The sequence below is a fragment of the Tenrec ecaudatus genome, chromosome 3, assembly GCF_050624435.1.
Source record: "Tenrec ecaudatus isolate mTenEca1 chromosome 3, mTenEca1.hap1, whole genome shotgun sequence".
Taxonomy (NCBI): domain Eukaryota; kingdom Metazoa; phylum Chordata; class Mammalia; order Afrosoricida; family Tenrecidae; genus Tenrec; species Tenrec ecaudatus.
This window is the reverse complement of record NC_134532.1, coordinates 181,311,615-181,332,054: the sequence shown is the minus strand read 5'-3', so window position 1 is coordinate 181,332,054 and position 20,440 is coordinate 181,311,615. Positions and strand designations below refer to the sequence as shown.

Below are 20,440 nucleotides of genomic sequence, written 5' to 3'. Positions count from 1 at the left end.
GTGTGTATATATATATATATTCTTTTTTTTTTGTGCATGATGCCTGATACCTGGTCCCTTTGGCACCTCGTGATCGCACAGGCTGGTGTGCTTCTTCCATGTGGGCTTTATTGCTTCTGAGCTAGATGGCCGCTTGTTCACCTTCAAGCTAAGGCCCATTCTTGTCTGGCAGTTTGTCATGCTGCGGCGGCTTGTGTGTTGGCTGTGATGCTGGCATGTCAAAGACCAGCAGGGTCCCCCAAAGTAAACAGGTTTCAGCAGAGCGTCCAGATGGAGAACAGATTATGAAGAAGGAATAGGATGTCCACTTATGCTGCGGAGAACCTTGTGGACAGCATCAGAACATTGTCACACACTGAAGACCTCATGAATAGAAGCAGAACAGTGTGAGAAAGCGTGCCCGAAGATGAGCCCCTCTGGTCGGAAGGCCCTCAAACACTGACTGAGGAAGAGCTGCCTTCTCAAAGGAGAGTCGACCATACTGATGTCAGTATGTTATACTGAGCAAAGCCCTCAGGACCTTCACTGGCTGATGGGGCGTGACTCAAAATGAGAAAACACAGCTGCAAACATCAATTAATAATCGGGACTTTGAATGTATGAAATGTGAATCTAGGAAAATCAGAGGTTATCAAAAATGAAATAGAATGCATAAAGTTCGATGTCATTGGCATTAGTGAGCTGAAATGGACTATTAGCTACTTTGAATCAGAAAATGATCTAGTTTACTTTGCCAGGGATGACAGATTCAAGAAGAATTGTGTTACATTCTTTGTCAAAAAGGACACTTCAAGATGTATCTTGAAATACAGTGCTGTCAGTGATCAGATAAGATCTATCCGAATACAAGAAATAATCACTACATCTATTATTCAAATTTAAGCGCCAACCACTAAAGATAGGGATTTGGAAATTGGAGACTTTCACCAATGTCTTCAGTCTGAAGTTGATCAAGCATACAATCAAGATGCATCGATAATTATTGGCAACTGGAATGCAAAGTTAGCAAGAGGAAGAATTCAAAATGAACTCAGTGCCATGAAGTCTACTCTGATTCATAGCAAACCTTATGGGGCAGGGAGGACTGCCCTGTGGGTTTCTGAGACTATAACTCTTCATGGGAGTAGAAAACTTGTCTTTCTCCCATGGAGCAGCTGGTGGAGAAGGAACAGTAATTGGAAAATATGGTCTTGGAGATAGTGATTTCTTGATTGTGAATACTCTTTTTCAACAACAAAAAAGTGTACATTATAATGTACAAATGTGCTCCATACAATTGATGTGTGGATTGTTATAAGAGCTGTAAGAGCCCCCAATAAAATGATTTATTAAAAATTAAAATAGTGACTACATACAATTGGACTTCTCCAGATGGAATACGGAGACAGAAAGTTGACTTCATCTGTCCAAAGAGTGATGGAGAGGCTCAAAATTAGCAGCTAAAACCAGACCAGGGGACTGACTGTGGGACAGACCGTCAATTGCCTCTATAAAAGTTCAAGTTGAAGAAAATACAAACTAGTCCACAAGAGCCAACATATGACCTTGAGTCTATCCTACCAGAATTTCTAGGACAGCTCAAGAACAGACATGACACATTGGACACTAATGACAGAAGACCTGATGAACTGTAGCAGGACATGAAGACCACCATACATGAAGAGTACCAAACATGAAGACAGCACAAGGCTTTGAAAAAGGCAGGAAAGACAAGACCAAAGTGGATTCAGAAGAGGCTCTGAAACTTGATCTTAATCATAGAGTACCTAAGGCAAATGGAAGAAAGGATGAAGTCAAAGAGCTGACCCAAACATTGCAAAGACAAACCAAAATACTATGTAATGAAATGTGCAAAGACCTAGTTGGAAAACCAAAATGGAGGAGTACACTCAGCATATCTTAGTGAAAGAACTAAAGAAAAGAGTTGATTGAGTTGCGCTACTGAAAGTTTCTGAGTAAAATATTGAAGATGTAGGAAACATCCAATGAAGATGGAAAAAATATACAGACTCACTATACCAAAAAGAACTAGTAGACATTCAACCATATCAAGAGGTAGCATATGATCTAGAACTGATGGTACTGAAGGAAGAATTTCAAGCTTCACTGAAAGCATTAGCCAAAAACAAGGCTCCAGGAATTGATGGAATGCTGACTGAAATGCTTCAACAGGTTGATGAAACACTGGAAGCACTCGCTCTTCTTTGCAAGGAAACGTGGAAGACAGCTGCTAGGCCAGTGGGCTGGGAGAGACCCATATTTGTAGCCATTCAAAAAAGGTGACCCAACAGAAAGCGGCAGTTGAAGAGCAACATCGTTGGTCTCACGTGCAAGTACATTGTGATGTAGATCATCCAACAGCTGCTGCAGTCGTGCATTGCCAGGGAGCTGCCAGAGGGTCAAGCCAGATTCAGAAGAAGGCGCGAAATAAGGGATGTCATTGCTGCTGTCAGCTGGATCTTGGCTGAAAGCAGAGAACACCAGAAAGATGTCTGCTTGTGTTTTATTGATTATGCAAGGGCATTTGATTCTGTGGATCATAATAAATTATGGACAGTCGGGAGATCATTCAGGACCTGTACACAGATCAAGAGCCAGCGTGTGAACAGACAAGGACATACTGCACGCTTTAAAATTGGGAAAGGCGTGCATCAAGGTTGTATCCTCCCACCATACTTATCCAATCTGTATACTGAGCAAATCATTCAGTCTATGACAGCAATTCTCAACCTGTGGGTCATGACCCCTTTAGGGGGGGGGTGTCGAACAACTCTTTCATAACAGTAGAAAACTTAGTTATGAAGTAGCAGCAAAAATAATGTTCTGGTTGGGGGTCACCACTACATGAGGAGCTGTATGAAAGGGTGGCGGCGTTAGGAAGGTGGAGACCCACTGCTCTATGAAGAGTGTGGCATCAAGATTGGAGGGAGGCTTATTAACAACCTGCCACATGCAGATGACACAGCCTTGCTTCGCTGAGTGAGGACTTGAAGCACTTGCTGATGAAGGTCAAGGATTGCAGCCTTCAGTGTAGACTACAACTCAATGTTAAGACCCCCGAAATCCTCACAACTGGACCAGGAGGTAAGCGTCATGATAACCAGGGAAAAGACTGACGCTGTCAAGGATTTTTGTCCTGCTTGGACCCACCACCAAATCACATGGAAGCAGCAGTCAAAGATCAAATTATGCATTATATTGGGTAAATATGCTGTGTACAAGACCTTTTAAAAGTGCTGAAAAGGAAGAATGTAACTTTGAGGACAAAGATACACCTGAACCAAACTACCGTATATACTTGTGTATAAGCTGAGTTTTCAGCACATTTTTAATGCTGTTTTTATGGTAAAATTAGGTACCTCTGCTGATATTCAGGCCGGCTTATACTCGAGTATATACAGTGTATACATTTTCAATAACCTCATATGCATGTGATGTTGGACATTTACCAAGGAAGACCAAAGAAGAATCTCTGCATTTGAATTGTGGGGTTGGTGAAGAATATTGAAAGTGCCACGAACTACCGAAAGATTTGCCCTGGAAGAGGTACAACCAGAATGCTCCTTAGAAGCAAGGATGGAGAGACTTTGTCTCACCTACTTTGAACATGTTGTCAGGGGAGACCAGTCCCTGGAGAAGGACAGCACGCTTGGTAAAGGAGAGGGGCAGGGAAAAAGAGGCCTTCGACATGGTGGCTTGACATAGGTGGGCTGGCACCTAAGGACGAGGAGGCTGGCGCCGGAGCTGGTGGAGTTTCTTTCTGTCCTACGTAGGGTTGCTATGAGGTGCAACCAACTTGATGGCAGCTGAGAACAAGAAGGCATTTTCCAATCGTCTCATTAGCAACAGAGTGGTGGCTGCTGTTTTTCTTGGGGCAGGGGCTGGTGTCGACAGACATGCCACTTCCCTTTTTCCTCTTTAGGTTTTATTTTGATCAATTCCACCTCCCTCCCCAGGGTGACTACTGCAGCTCGGCCCAGGCCTTCTCTTGTACACTAGAAGATTCTTTTGCTTTCTTTGTTGAAGCTGAATGCATTTTTGGCTTCGACTTGTTTGGGTTGTCAACAAAATGGATTCACATTTTATATCCTTGTTTTTAGGTTACTTGCTTGCTTCAGAAGAAATTTATCCTTAGATAGTAGACATTAAATTGGCTATTGACTATCTGAAAAACTGTATACAATTTCGAAGGCCCTTTTTAGCCATTAGTACCCACCAGGACTGAGACGGGTGTGGCCTTATTTTATTTGTCTCCCTAAATTTTATTTTGTTATTGTTGAGAATATCCAAGTTTCTACACGTACAATGCTGTGACACTGATTAGTCTTCACGTCGTGCAGCCGTTTTCCGATTCTGAGTGACCCTCCTTCATGAACTGAAACCCACTGCCCCTTACAGTTCCTGTCCACTCTTTCCAGTTGTGTGCTTGATTTGAGCTCATAAAGATTGTTCTTAAAATAGCACAATATGTAAGGCAGATTTTTAATTCTTTTAGTCTAGTGCAACCAAACTATTGTTTGGTTTTCAGAAAACCTCAGGGGTAGTTTTGGTTTCAGGGACTCATCCTCTCCATAGCTCCAGAAAGTTTAGTCTCTGCAAATCTGAATTTCTGTTTTACACACTCCCCCCTTTGACCAGGATTCTTCTATAGAATCTTTGAATACATTGTTCAGTCATGGCAGCTGGGCACATGTAGTTCTGGTCTCATGGCAAAGCAGGCAGCCGTTCATAGAGGCAGTTAGCCACATACTCCCTGTCCTCCTCCTCACTCTCCTACTAGTTACTCCAGGTAAAGACCAGTTGTACCTTAGGTGGCCACTTGCAAGCTTTGAAGACCCCTCCTCACTCTCCTACTAGTTGCTCCAGGTAAAGACCAGTTGTACCTTAGGTGGCCACCTGCAAGCTTTGAAGACCCCAGGCACTATGTAGTGAACTAAAAGCCAACATTCCATTTTAAACCCATTGAAGATTTTTATATAATACACCTAACTTCATCTCATTGCTGTCCAATCCATTTTGACTCACGGAGACCCTATAAAGCAAGGTAGAATTACCCCTGTGGTTACCCCTGTGAGACGGTAACTGTTGACCAGAGTAGAAAGCCTTATCTTTTCCCATGGAGTGGCTGGTGGTTTTGAACTGCTGATCTTGCTTTTAGCAGACCAATCCATAACCACTACACCACCAAAACGCACTGCCTTTTGAGTCGGTGTCGACTCATAGCAATCCTTTAAGGCAGGGCAGAACTGCCCCGTGAGTTCCCCAGATGGAACTTGTTTAGGGGAGTAGGACCCTCCCCATCTTTCTCCAGAGGAGTGGCTAGTGGCTGTGAACTGCTGACCTTGAGGATCGTAGCCCAACATGTAACCACTGTACCACCAGGTTCATTATATAACAAACAGGTAGGGGGGTGGGGGAGTGGAGATATATTTCTGACAGTCTTTTCTTGGTTATATAAGTCTCGAACAATACATAACATAGCCATTAATATTCACAAGTGGGGAAAATATAGTGAAAATAATAGGCCATAGCTATATGTGTATTTGTGCAGAGAAATCAAAAGAAGAAAGCCACAACATTCATGTTCTGACAATGTATGCAAGTGTAGCAATTTTTGGATTACATTTTTATGTTTCTTATGTATCTGTTTCGATGATGGAAGGAAGCCTCTGGTTAGTAAAGGGACGGGCGGTTTTTTTGTTACAAGGTTGGATGCCTAGCAGACTTTAAAGAAAGATGGAGAATGTGGGAAGTACAGTACATTGTGAAGAAATAGAAACTGTTTAAACTTTTCATTGATATCCTGGGAGGGATGGCTTCAGCACTTTGTTCTTGTTTCCGTGGAAATGGTTGGCAGGGCAGAATGGATGCAAGTTTAGCGTAGCTTCCGTTCTCCATCAGAAACTAAGCTGCTCTAACCATGACCTGGTTTGTGTCCACTGTAGGCTTAGTCCGCCTGTTCTTCCTCTCTGCTCCTTAAAGGAAATACATTTGTCCTCCGATAAATTTTTCCGAATGGAACCATCTGAAGTTACCAACGGTTGTTTCCTGTCCATTCTGACCAGGGAGGTAAGGAAAACAGACACCTGTTCAAAACTGTGTGGGCATCTTGTAATGGCGTGCTTATTACAAAAACCGTCAGCATTTGAGAAAGAATCATTCTTCTCCGGGGTGTTACACCATCGCTTGCCCACCCCAAGCAGGGCACTTATTTCTCCTCATCCGTCTGTGGGAAGGGCGGGCGTGCTACTGCTCCGTTTTCTTCAGGGAGGTTTACAGCGGGGAAGTTCAAGTCCCAAAGAATGCCATCCATTGAGGCTTATGAGATCTTTCTGGGCCGATGCTCTAAAATCAGCTCCGTCTCCCGTAGCCAGCATACTGTTTGCAGATGATCCATACTGGCAGGGAGGGGCACCCCCCTTTCAGCACCTGCTTCTTTCCTTGCAGCGGGACCCCTCGGAGACCGTGTCTGTGAAAGACGTGTTGGCCCGGGCCGCCGCCAAGGGCCTCCTGGACGGGATCGAGTTGAGTAAGTCCTCCAAACGGGAGAAGAAGAAGAAACGGTCCAAGACGTCCCTGCCCAAAGCTGTAATGAACGACAGCTGCATCCAAGTGAGAATCGCCGAGTTCCTGAACCGAGAAATGCAAGGAAACCCGATCGCACCGGAGACGTCGCCCCCGCCCCCCAAACCCGCTCTCCCGCAGAAAAGCACGCCTCCCGCCGGCGGCCCCCCGCAGGCCAGAAAGCCCACCAAGCCGGGCGCCCACCCCCTGGTGCCCATGTACCTGAAGAACGCCTCGCCCTCCAGGCCGTGCGAGCGGCCCCCCCAGTTCAGCCGGCCGCGCCCCGAAGACAAGATGGTGGCCCTGAAGCCCGTGGAGATCCTGCTGCCGCCGGTCATGTTACCATTCTCGAGCCCCTCGGGCATCCGGCCGACCCAGCACTGTTGCTATCGCTGGGTGGCACCCAGGCCCCTGGTGACCACCTGCCTGCCCGCAGCTGCCATCCCCCGCAGAAGGGACAAACCCAAAGAAAACCTGCCTTCCTCCCTACTCAGGCGATCTCGGCCCTGGCTCTGACTGCCCACCAGGGTCAAGGGCAACTGACTGCTTTGTCAAAGCCGGACACTGCGCTGAAGGTTCCACAGCCCTACCCAAGACGCTCTCTCCATATGGTCACTTACCCGCTACTCCCTGATCTTGCCTCCCGGGGTCTCGGACCAGCGAGAAATGAATGGCAACCTAGTTCCAGCCAGGCAAGTCGGGGCCTCGGGGCCTCTGGGCTCATGGGTTCAAGAAGGTCGTTTGCACGCACTCAGTTTTCAGTTATTAGAGCTTGTCTCATTCCTATGAACTTCCAGTCGGCACCTGACACACCAGCGTTTTTAAAGAAAGCTAGCTGCAGCTACACCCCCACTAGCCCCACCCCCACCCCCGCAATAGATGAGAAAGCAGATTGGGGAGATGTTGGCCCGTCCTTTCTCTCCTACTTCAGGTTGCTCCTCACCACCCATAGTTGAAGTTCTCAGCCACTGCTATCCATGGCTGACTTGCCTCCTTTGAATGGGACTCGGGGGTGAGCGTGCGTTGTAAGAGCAGGTGTGTCACAGGGGCAGGTGCAGGTGCGTGTAGCTCGGCTGTGCGTAGCTCACAGGGTGAAGATGGCCTCTTACTGGAAGAGATTCGAGGTCCCTGAGTAGAACAATCAACTCTCCCTCTGGACCATGTCTGCCCCTCCCTGGTGTAAAAAGATGGCTGAAAGCCAATTTCCACCTAAATATTAGTAATTCCGAGGAAGGCAAAACTGCTGAACACACGTGACACAAACCGTTCGAGTCCTAAAAATTCTGATAGGATGCGAAAGAGTAGGTGAGATAGTAAAATCAAGTCATTTCAAATTGCAAATAGTCATCACTGGCAAATCCTCTTTGATGTGCAATCTATTAAAATACATGGCAGCACTATGTTAATCATATTAAAAGTCAATCCACCTTCAAAGTACTTTTAGTTACCTACTACGAATGTATGGTTACCATTCCTTTTCCCATCAGGCCACAGAAATCGTTTGACATGGAACCCAGTAATAGCTGGAAACCGGTTTGTCTGTTTTCAGTGTTCTTAAACACATTGTTTTTTAATGTCCCTAAACACATTGGCAAGGCCCACCAGTTTCAGAATTCAGTTGAACAGTGTGTAAATTCCTGAATGTTCAATTCAGGCGCCACGGTTTTAGTAAAATAGATAATCGTCTGCAAGATGAAGGCTTAACTATATTTCAGCTCCAATATAATATTGTTTTCTCACTTGGAGAGTGAAAAAAAAAGAATGGTGATTCCACTTTAATAGAAAATTATTTTTAGTTGAAGATTTTACATTCCCAGGTAAAAATGTGTCAGTGAAGGAAACCAGACTTTTAATATTTGAACTAGGCCTCTTTTATTTTCAATCCCCAAAGAATTATTTTTCTATGTGACTTATGGCTCCTAAACTCCCCCCCCCAAAAAAAACCTAGTTTAAATGTTTGCCTTATTTTACTAATTGCAGAATTTGAAAACTATGTACCTTTTTGCTCCATCTCATCTTATTCCCACCCACTCAAATATCTAGTTGGCCAGAATGTTCCTGGCCTCTGGGAGACTGGTACAGCCTAAATTCCACATTGCTCAAGAAAGGCATTTCACATCCCTGGAATAGTGCCTTCCTTACCCGCCCCAAGTTTAAATCCTCCTTTCCTAAAAGCAGCAAGTCTGAGGTTTTCATTAAAAGTGTATTCTGTGATGTTATAACAAGAAAGCTTTGTTACTTTCCAATCACGATAGCAGCATACAATTACTGTCACGTGACGACTTAAAACAGTTCTGACACGGAATTATTTATCTTTAGATGTTTATGGAGGATTCTGAATTAAATCATTCCTTAATTGAGCCTGCGGTTCGAGAATGTACTGATGGGGCCTAAGTAATTATATATGCACTCTGGTAGATTGAAAAGGGAAAAAATACTCTGGTTAAAAAGGAGCATTCTAGTGAAGAATATGGAGTGTCAAAGACATCCACAGGTGCCATTGCCCTAGAAAGGGCTGGGTGGTTGGCGTCCAGGAGCCAGCCGGACTCTCCGCACCACCACATCAGGACCAGGAACTGCTCTGCGGACACACTGTGCATTCACTACCACCATGGCCAACGTCTCACTTGAGGAAGGTCGTATTTGCAAACCAAACGGCTCGTGTAGAGGAGACGTAGGTACTCTTACTTCGAGTCCTTGCATGCACGAAAGGGATCTCAGATCAATGAGCCAAGCGTTTTATGCAGCTAAATTTATTCTCACAACAGATTACATTTCAACGTGTAAGGTGGTCAACATCGAAAACGGGCAAAAGAGGAAAGCAAACCCGCTCCCCCTCCCCCCAACCCAAACAGCTGCTTTGGATGGTTGAGAGTCCTGATTGGTCCCGTGTGAGCAAGTGCCTCTCCCCAAGTGGAAACCAGCTACCCGTTGTCTCACTGGCTGCGAACCCACAGCAGCCACACGAGGCTTAACCCGGCATCCGGGAAGCTCATCGTTTTAACCGCCTTGTGCTGGTACCAGTTAGGGAAACCTTTTCTCATGTTGCTTATGAAACCTAGAATTTGTCTCACTGGTCTTATGGAACACGCGTCACAGAGGTAGGGGAGGAAGGAAGGAAAGCGTTACGTTTCTAGGAAGCGCCCCAGGAGCCCGTGAAGCGTTGGGCAAGGCCAGCCACCAGCCCCTGCACGGGAGAAAGATGTGACAAACTTGCCTCCCTAAAGGTGACAGCTTTGGAAGCTCTGAAGGGCAGTTCTGTTCTGTCCTGGAGGGTGACTAAGAGTCGGAAGAGACTCAAGGGCAGTGGGTTGGGTTTCGTGACCCTGTGCAGAAAGAGTATTATCACTGGCCATCTTAAGATCGGAAAGTGAATCTCAAGTGAAGTAGCAGTGCCAACAGCTGATCACCAAGAACTTGTTTTAATGCAATGAATCTAATGGCCCTTCATGCAATCTGACAGACACACCGACCTAAACCCCTCCCCACCCCCCCTCAGTGTTCCTAGTCAGCTATGGGCGGTCTCAGCTCCAGGTGGAAACTCGGGGCAGGAGGCCATGTCTGTCTCTTTCACATGAAGTCTCGTGCGGCGGGGCAGCTGTGACAGCGAGGCACCCAGCAGTGCTTTCGCCTGCAAGGAGCGCGTGTGAGAGCTGGCAGGTCCGCATCTACCTAGTGGCTTTTTAAAAATAAAGAGAACTTTACACCTTTTGCCTCCTCTTCTACATATTCCAATAAAAATGTGATTACAAATCATTACAAAAACCACCTTTTAGGCAACATAGATAAGAGTTCACTGAGATTACTTAGACCTGGATATGCTGCGAGAGACTGTCCATCCGGTCAAGACCATACATTGACACAATGCTGTATATTTCAGTAAAAATAGAATAAATAAAATAAAAATATCTTAAGCTGTATTTAACAGGTTAATTAAAAAAAACCAATAAAGACATACAAGGCATAGTGAACATGGCTGCCGGTTTACAGAACCACGGAGACAGAGAATGCATAGATACTGACAAGTCACCACAAGACCCGGTTGGAGCGGAGGCACCCTGTCAGACACAGGTCACGCACACTCCCACACGTACTTTTTGGCCATGGCAGAAAGGGCTGAACATACACTGTGGAACATTAACTAATTTTACAAAATAAATTTGCATTTCATATGCAAAGCTATTTCTTAACACAAAGTTATCTGCAGTAGAGTTTGCAATATGTAAAGGCGATCATCATCTTAATGCATCCTACAATTGCATATATAAATCAGTTTGCTACTTAAAGCTAGCTCAGTAATCTTGATCCTGAAAAACAAACAAACATAGGCCTTACAAAAAATGACCCGGGGCGGGTGGGGGTGGTGCGGGTAGAGGGTTCTAATACAAACACGGATGCTTGGTTCGGAATTGTGAATGTTTTCCATGGGCACTCAGGATAAGAGGGCTTCAACAGCTTTTCACAGGGCACCCGGCGGGGCTTTCTGTAACGCAAACACCGGCTATTGCAGAGACCGGTGCCTTTGGCTGTTGAGCACCAGGATGCCTTGTTACAGCTGCAAACCATCGCTGTGTCCGGGCTGATAACCACAAGAGCGGAGTCAAGAGTGGTCTCCAAGAAAGGCTAGCCCCCCCCAAAAAAACCAAAGGCCTAGCCATCTACTTACACTGAAAACCTTACGGAGCCCCCCTCGCCTGATACCCAATGGGGCCACCAGGAGCTGGGAGTGCCTGGTGTGCGCGTGGGGACCCCCGCCCCTCCCTGGAAACAGATGAAGTGTGAGTATGTGTGTATGTGTAGGGGGTGCGTCAAGGGGCGAGCAGGCAGGAGCGTGCCGTCTTATCATGCCCACTGGCAGCCAGATGCTGTGAGCTGACACTGTGCCAGGGTGGACGGACTGGCCTCTCGAACACACTGGGGCGGAGAGTGCGGTGGTTTCAATGACCACTGCAGGACTCATTTCTTTCCCCCTGGAGAGAATGCTCAGCCTGCCCGACGATGGATACTTTCACACCTCCTCTGTTTGACCTCTGCCCGGTCATTCTGGGAAGGCTCCTGAGACGGATGTGGAGGCAGCAACGCACATTCAGAACTGGGAGTTGGGAAACTTGGGTCCTGGCCAGGGCCCTCACGTTAATGAGCTCTTGGGCCAAATGGCTTAGCCTCAGGGGCCTCCGTGTTTTCATTTCTCCCCTTCTCTACCTGATAAGGCTCAACTGTGGTAAAGAAGGTGGAAACCATGCAAAGCCTTCCTTTGATAGAACGGGATGTTTCAACATTTGACGCTAAAAAGTGAACAAGACGACAGATAGTATTTAAGTTGATCTCCTTAGCAACTTAATTTTCAAACGACGTCAACAAGAGCCTAACTTGGTTTCATCTCGACAGCTAAGTTTCCATTCTCTACAAAGCAGCAAGAAAAAAAAATGCAGCTTTGAGGACACGTGTTAAAAGAGTCCATTGTTCCTATGCGTATTTTGTTCCGATACGAAATTTGAAAATAAAAGGAAAATGATACAAATTTAAAAATATATCCTAAGTAGAGTCCAACAAATCCGGGTATTAAACACCTCAATTCAAGGAAGGTTCAACTGAATGGAGTCTGTAGCTATGGACCGGACACGGGGGCAGGCAGCTTTCTGGGAAAAATGCATGGTACTGAGAGAGTGCTGCATCCTTAAGGTGGTCTACCAGAGAGAAAACGCAGTGGTGGGTTTTGAAAATAACGGTGCATGATGGGAGCATCCCGGACAGCTCAACTCTCCACTGTGTCTCGGTAAACGGTGCACACGAAGCGCGCAAGGCTTCCAAGGCGCGTTTTCACTTGAACGTTGTCCTTGTAGAGAATGGCCATAGTGAATTCTACTTCTCTAGCTGCATTGTACAATATAAGGCAGAAGTTGAAATACATCCCACCCGAAATGCATGATGCTTTTGTCAATTTCTTCCTTTTTCTTAAAAAATAATCCGTTTGAAACCTATCTGTTCAGAAAGGCTATTTTCTGTGGTTTTTAATTCCTCAAATGTAGCAGGTTCCCCGCCCCCCCTCCATTTTGAAGTTTTGCACTCCCACCCGGACCCCGCCATCCTACAAGGCGCTGAAGATGTGAACGGGTGTCTGTGCGCCATTGAGGTCGCCCAGGAAGGCTGCCGTCGTTGGTCGGTTTCTCTCTAGGCGCTGGCAGCCCATTTGCATTTTGTCAACCCCTGGGTTCCCGCTGATGAAAAACGAAACCCAAACCTGGTCGTCCTACTCTGAAAGCAACGGCAAGATAAGCGTGTGGACCGTGGGGCCAAAGACGGGACGGGGCGGAGCGCCGTGGGGGTGGGAGGGTCACTTGCGCCAGGTCCGAGGGCAGAAGCCGGCCGTCATCCCGTCAAGGCCTCTCCATCAGTTCCCGAGGCGCGCCGTGCGCGCCTCCGTAGGAGTCACACTATTTACAGTAAGAAAAAGACCTTCCACCACTCGTGAGGTCACTTGCTGACGGCAGAAAAAAAAATGACTTCATGCGCCTTTTCATATCACATGATGGTGGCTAGGGGACAGAGAGAGAGAGAGAGAGAGAGAGAGAGAGAGAGAGAGAGAGAGAGAGAGAGAGAGAGAGAGAGAGAGAGAGAGAGAGAGAACATGCTTGTCTAACTGTTTTCGTTGGTGGCTAGGGGACAGAGAGAGAGAGAGAGAGAGAGAGAGAGAGAGAGAGAGAGAGAGAGAGAGAGAGAGAGAGAGAGAGAGAGAGAGAGAGAACATGCTTGTCTAACTGTTTTCGTTAGGCATCAATCCTCTGAAGGCCAAGCACCTGCCGCGGGTGGAAGGCCAGGCATGAATGAGTCTGTTTCTTTAGTGGAGCTAGGTCTGTCTTCAGGCGCCCACCGCAGGGCTCTTCCACACCCGCAGCTACGGCATTTCTGTGACCGGACGCTTCTGTTTCAAAGTGTCAATGAGGGATAGGACCCCTCGTTTTACATTGGTTGTGACTCTTCTGGTCATTGAGTCCGCTGGTGGAGGAGGTGGCCGGACTTTCTGTGACGGTGGCCTGGCCACCAAGCACTTCTGGTATCGCAACTGCAAGGAGACAGAAGATGCCCGTGGGCGTTGTTAGTACAGCCCCGTCCTTCAATCAACTGCACTTAGACATTTCTTCCTACAAGTCACAGAACCCAGTTCCTATGTGGACAACCACAAGGTCAGCAGTTCAAGACCAGGCAAGGCGCTCTACTCCAGGAAGAGTTGGTCTCTGCACCCCCGGGGCAGTTCCACCCTCCCTGGATCGGGCCCCTTAGGGTTGGAATCCACTCGATGGCAGGGAGTCTGAAACACAAATCCAAGGCTCCATCTTATTTTTGTTTGTTTTTTCCAATGTGGCACTTTTTACATTCTTTTAAAGGATTGTCAGGCTCCGCAAGGTGCTCAGGCTGAGGATACCTTTCCTTCCGTCCCGCCCAGCCCAGCCTCTGCTTGTTCCTGGGTCAGGCGACAAGCATGCTGCTTCACCACCACGGAGACAATGGCGCAGAAGGCGTGGGAGAGACGGACGGGCCTCATCAGGTGTTTCTCCAGTCACTTGGGCCTAGACCAGTGTCGTGGCTAGCTGAAGGGCCCCCATCGCAAGGGCCCAGTCTGAATCTTGCAGCCACCTCTTGTGAGTCTGTGACCCCAGCTTAGCCCCGCTCTCTGGGCCTCCGTTTCTTCACCAAGAGATGGTGCCGGGACGGGGCCTTTCCAGAGGGCTGAGTGCTCAGGAAGGGCCAGCTCTGGGCTGCCCGAGACAGGACGGCACTCACGGGCATTGGTGTCACGAGAGAGGGACTGAACATACCAGGATGCATTTTGTTTACAAATCTAAATCCTAAGCAAAAAAAACCCTCTTGAAATGCTATTAGCATCGTCACCATGGAGAATTTCTATCCTTTCACAAAAAAGGTGCCACCACATCAGCTTTTGCTTTCATAGGGAACAATTTTTTAATGAGGTTAAAGTTCATCAAATGACTTTCCAATCCAAACACTTTTAAATCACACGTGGCTGCTCTTTAACCATCAGCTGAGCTACCAGAAGGTCCTTAGTGCCGCTGACTCCCCTTCCCCCCCAACCAGCCTGCAGGGTCTCTAGTTAGACTGGGGCTAGGGGAACGGTCAGCTCTGTTCCACTCTTCTGTCAGACCCAAGGGCCACAAAACTGGCTACCTCTTTCGTCTTCCCGGTGTACGGCGCCTCGCTGCGGTTATACCACAACCAGGACCGCACAAAGCTAAATCACACCAGCTTCTGCACGGCAGGTGGGGCAGACCTAGCGCCTGACCTGGAATCTCAATGGTTAGTTAGGCACATATGTGCAGTGTGAACCAAAAATGCCCTGATGGATGGACTGAAGGACCCATCTCTGGCCTGGTCAAGTCCCACCAACCTATCTTCACTGGGCCTATTGTCAGTTGCAAGACATGAGCTTAACCATTAACGCAGAAGCAGAAGGTTAACACAGTTGAAGCTGCAACAGATGCAGGTTCAGAGAAGCAGGCCACGTAGCATCCAGAGGTTTAGGGATGCTGGCTCTGCGTGGAAAGCAGGAGCCAGGGGTTTGGGAATGCTGGGTCTTCATGGAGAGCAGGACTCAGGGTTGGGGATATTGGGTCTTCATGAAGAGCAGGAGCCAGGGGGTTGGGAATGCTGGGTCTGCGTGGAGAGCAGGTCTCAGGGATTTGGGAATGCTGGGTCTGTGTGGAGAGCAGGAGCCAGGGAGTTGGGAATGCGGGCTCTATCGGGACAGCAGGACCTGGGTGCGAGCAGCCTGCCCCAGCTGGTGGCTGTGTGGAAACCACAGGGAACAAATGAAGAGACACTGTTTCCAAGAGGCTGGGAACCAGAAAACATGCTGTAGCCAGTCGAAAAGCTAATTATTTAATTGCCAGCTGCCTTTACAAGGAACACTTCCGGCTGGAAACCCTTCATTCGATGACTAGGGCCATGTGTCCGGACCCACTGCAATTTCATGAGACTCCCACTCCCACCTCTGCGTGGCGGAGCGTGCCTGGGGCCTATTTTCACCCCAGGGTCTCTCGGCCCGTCCGAGCACCTCCCTCACCACCACCCCTGCGCCCCCAGCCTGGCTCCCCTACACTCGGGGGGTGGGGGGCATTCGAGTTAGAGTCCTGGCTTCTTCCCTGCAGAGCCATCAGGCGAGGACAAACTACCCTCAGACCAGCAAGGGCCGTGCGAAGAAAGGAACAAGGCCCTGCGCCGGGCCTCTGCGAACTCCTCCACCCTCCCTCCTCCCCACCACCCTGGAGGTGCCCTGTAGGATGCCCGCCTCTGCCTCTCCTTTCCCAGGCCTCACCCAGCTGGCACTTCCTGTGGGTAAAAAGCCGAGAAACCCCTCAACTTCGCCTCCATGCAGCCACTGCCTTCAAGCCGGTTCTGACCCACTGAGCACCTTCTCTAAGGAAGGGGGAACCGGTCGCAAGGATCGACACCTACCCACCCCCGGGTCCTTAGAGAAGGTGCTCAGTGGGTCAGAACCTTCCTCCCCTCCTCTCTGCCCCGGATTTTTAATCCTCTTGCACAGGACAGCCTCAGTGTCTGATAAAGCGAGGTGCTCCCGGGATGGCTTCCCGCCCCCAGTTCATTCTGCCCCTGGACATGCAGGCGCCGTACAGGGCAGCACCAGGCTAGCAAGTGGCCTTTTGTCTCCTTGTGAAGTGGTTGTCCTGCCCCGACGCGCCGGGGCTACTCACCATGCAGGCCGCCTGGACGGCCTCGGACACGTTGCCCGCGTTCGGCTCGCACCAGAACACGTGGCACTCGAAGCGCTGGCTCCCGGTGTCCATGATGAAGGCAAAGGTGTGGATGTCCTTCCCGACGCCCATGAACGACAGGAAGCGCACGCGACACTCCACCAGGATTTCCTCTTCCTTCTGCAGGAGGGACTGCTCAGGGCCAGCCCCGGGTGACCGCATGAACGGACGGGAGCTGACAGGAGTCGGAGGGGGATGTGCCTGGGCGGGCGTATGCCGAGGGGATGCTGCACGGGCAGCACGAGCACGTGAAAGAATAAAGACCCCAATAGACGCCCGTGGGAGAAGGGGAGCCGCTGAGGGGGGTGCTGGCGGAGAACTCGGAGAGGACCGTGCGGGGACGGGCACGGGCACAGCCTGGAAGAGGTCTGTCCCTTCTGCCGCAGAGGGCTCCTTACACGCTTTGGACACGTTGTCACGGGAGACCAGTCCCTGGAGAAGGACGTCATGCGGGGTAGTGTAGGGGGGCGGTGGGGACGAACAACAGAAACCATGGGTGAAGGGAGACAGTGGTCGGTGTCAGACAGGAAAATAATAAGAGGGTGGGGGAAGAGGGAAAAAAGAGGAGCCAATACCAAGGGCAGAAAGAAAATGTTTTGAAAATGATGATGGCAACCTATGTACAAATGTGTTTGATGCCATGGACTTGCGTATGGATTGCAGTAAGAGCTCTCGGAGCTCAATAAAATGATTTTTACAGTGGAGGCAGAGGAGAGGAGGAGACCCTGCCTGCAGTGGAGGCAGAGGAGAGGAGGGGACCCTGCCTGCAGTGGAGGCAGAGGAGAGGAGGGGACCCTGCCTGCAGTGGAGGCAGAGGAGAGGAGGAGACCCTGCCTGCAGTGGAGACAGAGGAATGGAGGAGACCCTGCCTGCAGTGGAGGCAGAGGAGAGGAGGAGACCCTGCCTGCGACGGCTGATGCAGTGACTGCAGGACGGGCTCTAGCAGACGACAGGGGCGACGTCGCAGGACGGGCAGTGTTTCAGTCTGCTGCATGCAGGGCGGCGACGGGTCAGCGCCGACTCGCCTGGCCTGGTGTGAGGGGCCCTGAGGGTTTCTCAGGAGCTGAGCTCAAGGGAAAGTGGGGGTGGGGGCGGCGCTCACATAAAAGAGCACCCAGCTGAGGAGGCGAGGGCGAGACCTACGGTGAGAACTGAAGACTACCAGCATGCCAGGCTGGGTGGGGGCCGCAGGGCAGCCCCACTCCTCTGACAGGTGACCTGGGCCTGAAGGGGAAGGGCCAGCAAGAACTCAAAAGACAGCGGGAGGAGAGCCACCCCGCCTGGGTTTGGATCCTGGCCCTGCCGTGTGTGATCTTGGGACGTCTCTCGTGCCTCACTCTCCTCTGGCCCATCCTCTCGGCCATTTGGGGTGAGGCTCCCCAGCTGAGCAATGGCCTTGCCGCCACTGACAGCAGCACCCACAGAAACGTCCAGAAGAGGAGTATCCCCTGCAGTGACCCCGGAGTATGAAGTCATGCTGGCCTGGAAACCCAGAGCTCTAGTCCACTGGACCTCCTCCTTAGACATGCCCACGACGTCAATCTCTCGGGCACAAGAGGAGCAAACAGGGGAGTCAGAGCAGAGCCCCCCCCCCCCCCCCGAGTCCAGGACCAGGTTGAGGGCGGCAGGGTCAGGGGCAACACCAGGTTTCTGACGTGGGGCCTATTTTAGGATGAGGTCGGCACAATTCCCCAGAGGGCAAGGCTTGGCCAAGCGTCTAAGTTTGGGGAAGGTTCTTGAAGGCAAACGCCGTGCGTGCCGGCAGGGGGCTAGGGAGGCACTGACGCACTGAAGAGTCCTCCTCACCTTTTCACTGATGACGGTCACCGTGGCGTCGGCCACATTCATGTTCACCGACGGCCAGTCCTCCTTGCCGGAGGAGGTCATGAGACTTTCTATGGCATTGTTCAGAGTGTCCATGCCTGCAGACAGACGGATGGACGGATGGAAAGGCGGTTTGAGAGAGGTCTCGGAGTCCTTTATCACTAGCCAACCTGGCAGGCCCCAATCACGGAGTCCTAGCAGCCCCTGGGGCCTTGTCCCCTAGCGCCAGAGGTCCAGGAAAGCTGCCGGGACACAGTTGTGTCTTCTGATAGGAGCCCAAAGCGTCCGTCCCCATGTCTGCGCATAAAGCAAGCTGCGGCAGGCAGAAGGGTGGAGGGAACGCAACGCCTCCAGGGACTTGGAGTGTGTGACATCACTTCCAATCATGGCGTCCTGGTCATCTCTGTGCAGACACAGGCCAGTGTGGGACCCAGAGGGGTCCTGCAGCCAACTCCATCTGCTGCTGAGCTGGCGCCTTGGGGCAGAGGACTCAGAAGGGGCCAGCACCTGCCTTCTCTCACTGCGTTAGTTAAACACGACCACTTGTGTGCGGTGTGTTCAAACAGGGCCTTTTTCCTGGGCTCTTCCCATAGCGTCTGTCCTTGAATGGCCACAGTTCCCGGTTCCTCTTGACCCTCAGCACGGCCAGCAACTGCGAGCTCACGGCAGTGTGCGCCCCATCTGGGTTACAGACTGTCGGGGAAGGCAGGAGAGCCCCCCCCAGCTGCCCAGAACGAGAAGGCCTGGCCCCACATCCAGAATGGCACAGAGTCCTCCCACAGCCCAGGAAACGAGGAACCCCTGCCCGTCTTAAGTCCCCGCAGGCTCCAGGTGCGGACAGGTTAGCACTTGGCTGCTAACTGCAACGCTGGAGGGTCGAGTCTACCCAGAGGCACCACCAAAGAGAGGTTTGGTGACCTACAGCCCGGGACCGTGGAGCAGAGTTTCACTCTGACATGCTTGGGGTCACAAGTTGGGGATCAACTTGACAGCAACTGTTTTCTGTGGTCGGTCATCTGGGGATCAGGGGCCAGGCTGGTTATCAGGCCAGTCGACTGTTCTGATCAGGATGGCTTACATGCTCTCGGAGGAAGGGGAAGTGGAAGGGCCTGCCGAAAGGGGACCCTGCCCTCTCGGTAGGACCAACGCTTCCCAGGAGAGAACACACACACACACACACACACACACACACACACACACACACACCACACCACCCCCCAAACGCTTCCCACAAGAGAAAACACACACACACGTCCCCTGGCTGGTGGGGCGGGGCGGCGGGGCTGTGTACATACCAACAGGCCTGTCGACAGGCAGCATGCCCAAGTACTGCACGTGGAACTTTTGCACCAGCTCCGTCTTTGGCGTTGGGAAATCTACTACGGGGTAAAAAAGCAGCACATCTTGCTCACTGGCTCCCAGGCTGGGGCCAAACCACAGCCACCCCCCCCCCTCGGTGCCACCCGAGAAGCCCAGGACACCTCCTGCGCCACAATGTCTCTACGAGAACAGCATCTCATATTCCAGGGGCCTCTGGTGGCCCCCAGCCAAACTCCCACCCAGCGCTGTCCTGTCCGGAGAGGGGAGCGCTCGGAAGCCCGTGGCTGCCCCTTTGCTGTGGGTCCAGCGACAACTGTTGGGTGTCCTTGCTTGGTGTGGCCGAGGCCTGGGGAACACGGGAGCCCCATCACATGACCCTCTTTCCTCAGGCGCGGCAGCAGCAAGATATCCCAGACTCGGGAGAAGTCAGGCCGGAGCAGTGGTCAGAGGCAAGGAGGACGAGACTGTGGACATGCAGCCAGGAGGGAGCAGGTCCTGGGGAAGGACGTCATGCTTGGTGACGCAGAGGGGAAGTGAGAAAGAGGGAGACCCCGGGGAGATGACTGACACAGGGGCTGCATCGGTGGGCTCAACTGAGAGAGCAACTGTACGGTGGCAAAGGGCTTGGCGGCGCTCGGTTCTTGTACACAGGGTCGCTACGGGCACGCACGGGCTCAAGGCGCCACCTTGACGTGGAGTCCTATGCCGCTGCAGAACCCGGAGGACGTGTTCATCAGAGGTCAGGATGGAGCACAGAGCCTTCCGGGTCTGCACCAGGACGGGCAGGACCACAAGGAACAGCGTGTCCGCCCCACCCCTACCTTGCAGAGGGACTTCGAGGTCCACGTTGGTCCTCTCGTGAAAGGCGCTGCAGGCCAGGGCTTTGGCATTCTTCCGTTCGGCCATAATCTGAAGACAAAGAGCACGCGGGCCTTTGGTGCACA

The 20,440-nt window shown here is 50.7% G+C and overlaps 2 protein-coding genes across 18 annotated transcripts in view; one reads left to right on the top strand and one right to left on the bottom strand.

Moving 5' to 3' along the window:
* The window catches only part of NSUN7 (NOP2/Sun RNA methyltransferase family member 7), a 60,808-nt gene extending 48,318 nt beyond the window's left edge, over positions 1–12,490 (top strand). For all 3 annotated transcript variants that reach the window (XM_075544404.1, XM_075544402.1, XM_075544405.1), the window contains exons 11-12: positions 5,946–6,069; positions 6,448–12,490. In XM_075544404.1, the coding sequence (XP_075400519.1) occupies positions 5,946–6,069; positions 6,448–7,080 (757 nt within the window). In that variant the 3' untranslated portion in view covers positions 7,081–12,490. The remainder of the gene's footprint in view (positions 1–5,945; positions 6,070–6,447) is intronic.
* A 606-nt stretch (positions 12,491–13,096) lies between these two features.
* The window catches only part of APBB2 (amyloid beta precursor protein binding family B member 2), a 345,785-nt gene continuing 338,441 nt past the window's right edge, over positions 13,097–20,440 (bottom strand). For 12 of the 15 annotated variants that reach the window (XM_075544392.1, XM_075544393.1, XM_075544386.1 and 9 more), the window contains 5 exons: positions 20,318–20,405; positions 19,472–19,555; positions 18,159–18,274; positions 16,293–16,472; positions 13,097–13,627 (listed from right to left, as the gene is read on the bottom strand). In XM_075544392.1, the coding sequence (XP_075400507.1) occupies positions 13,460–13,627; positions 16,293–16,472; positions 18,159–18,274; positions 19,472–19,555; positions 20,318–20,405 (636 nt within the window). In that variant the 3' untranslated portion in view covers positions 13,097–13,459. The remainder of the gene's footprint in view (positions 13,628–16,292; positions 16,473–18,158; positions 18,275–19,471; positions 19,556–20,317; positions 20,406–20,440) is intronic. The other 3 variants (XM_075544390.1, XM_075544401.1, XM_075544389.1) reach the window with 2 other exon arrangements.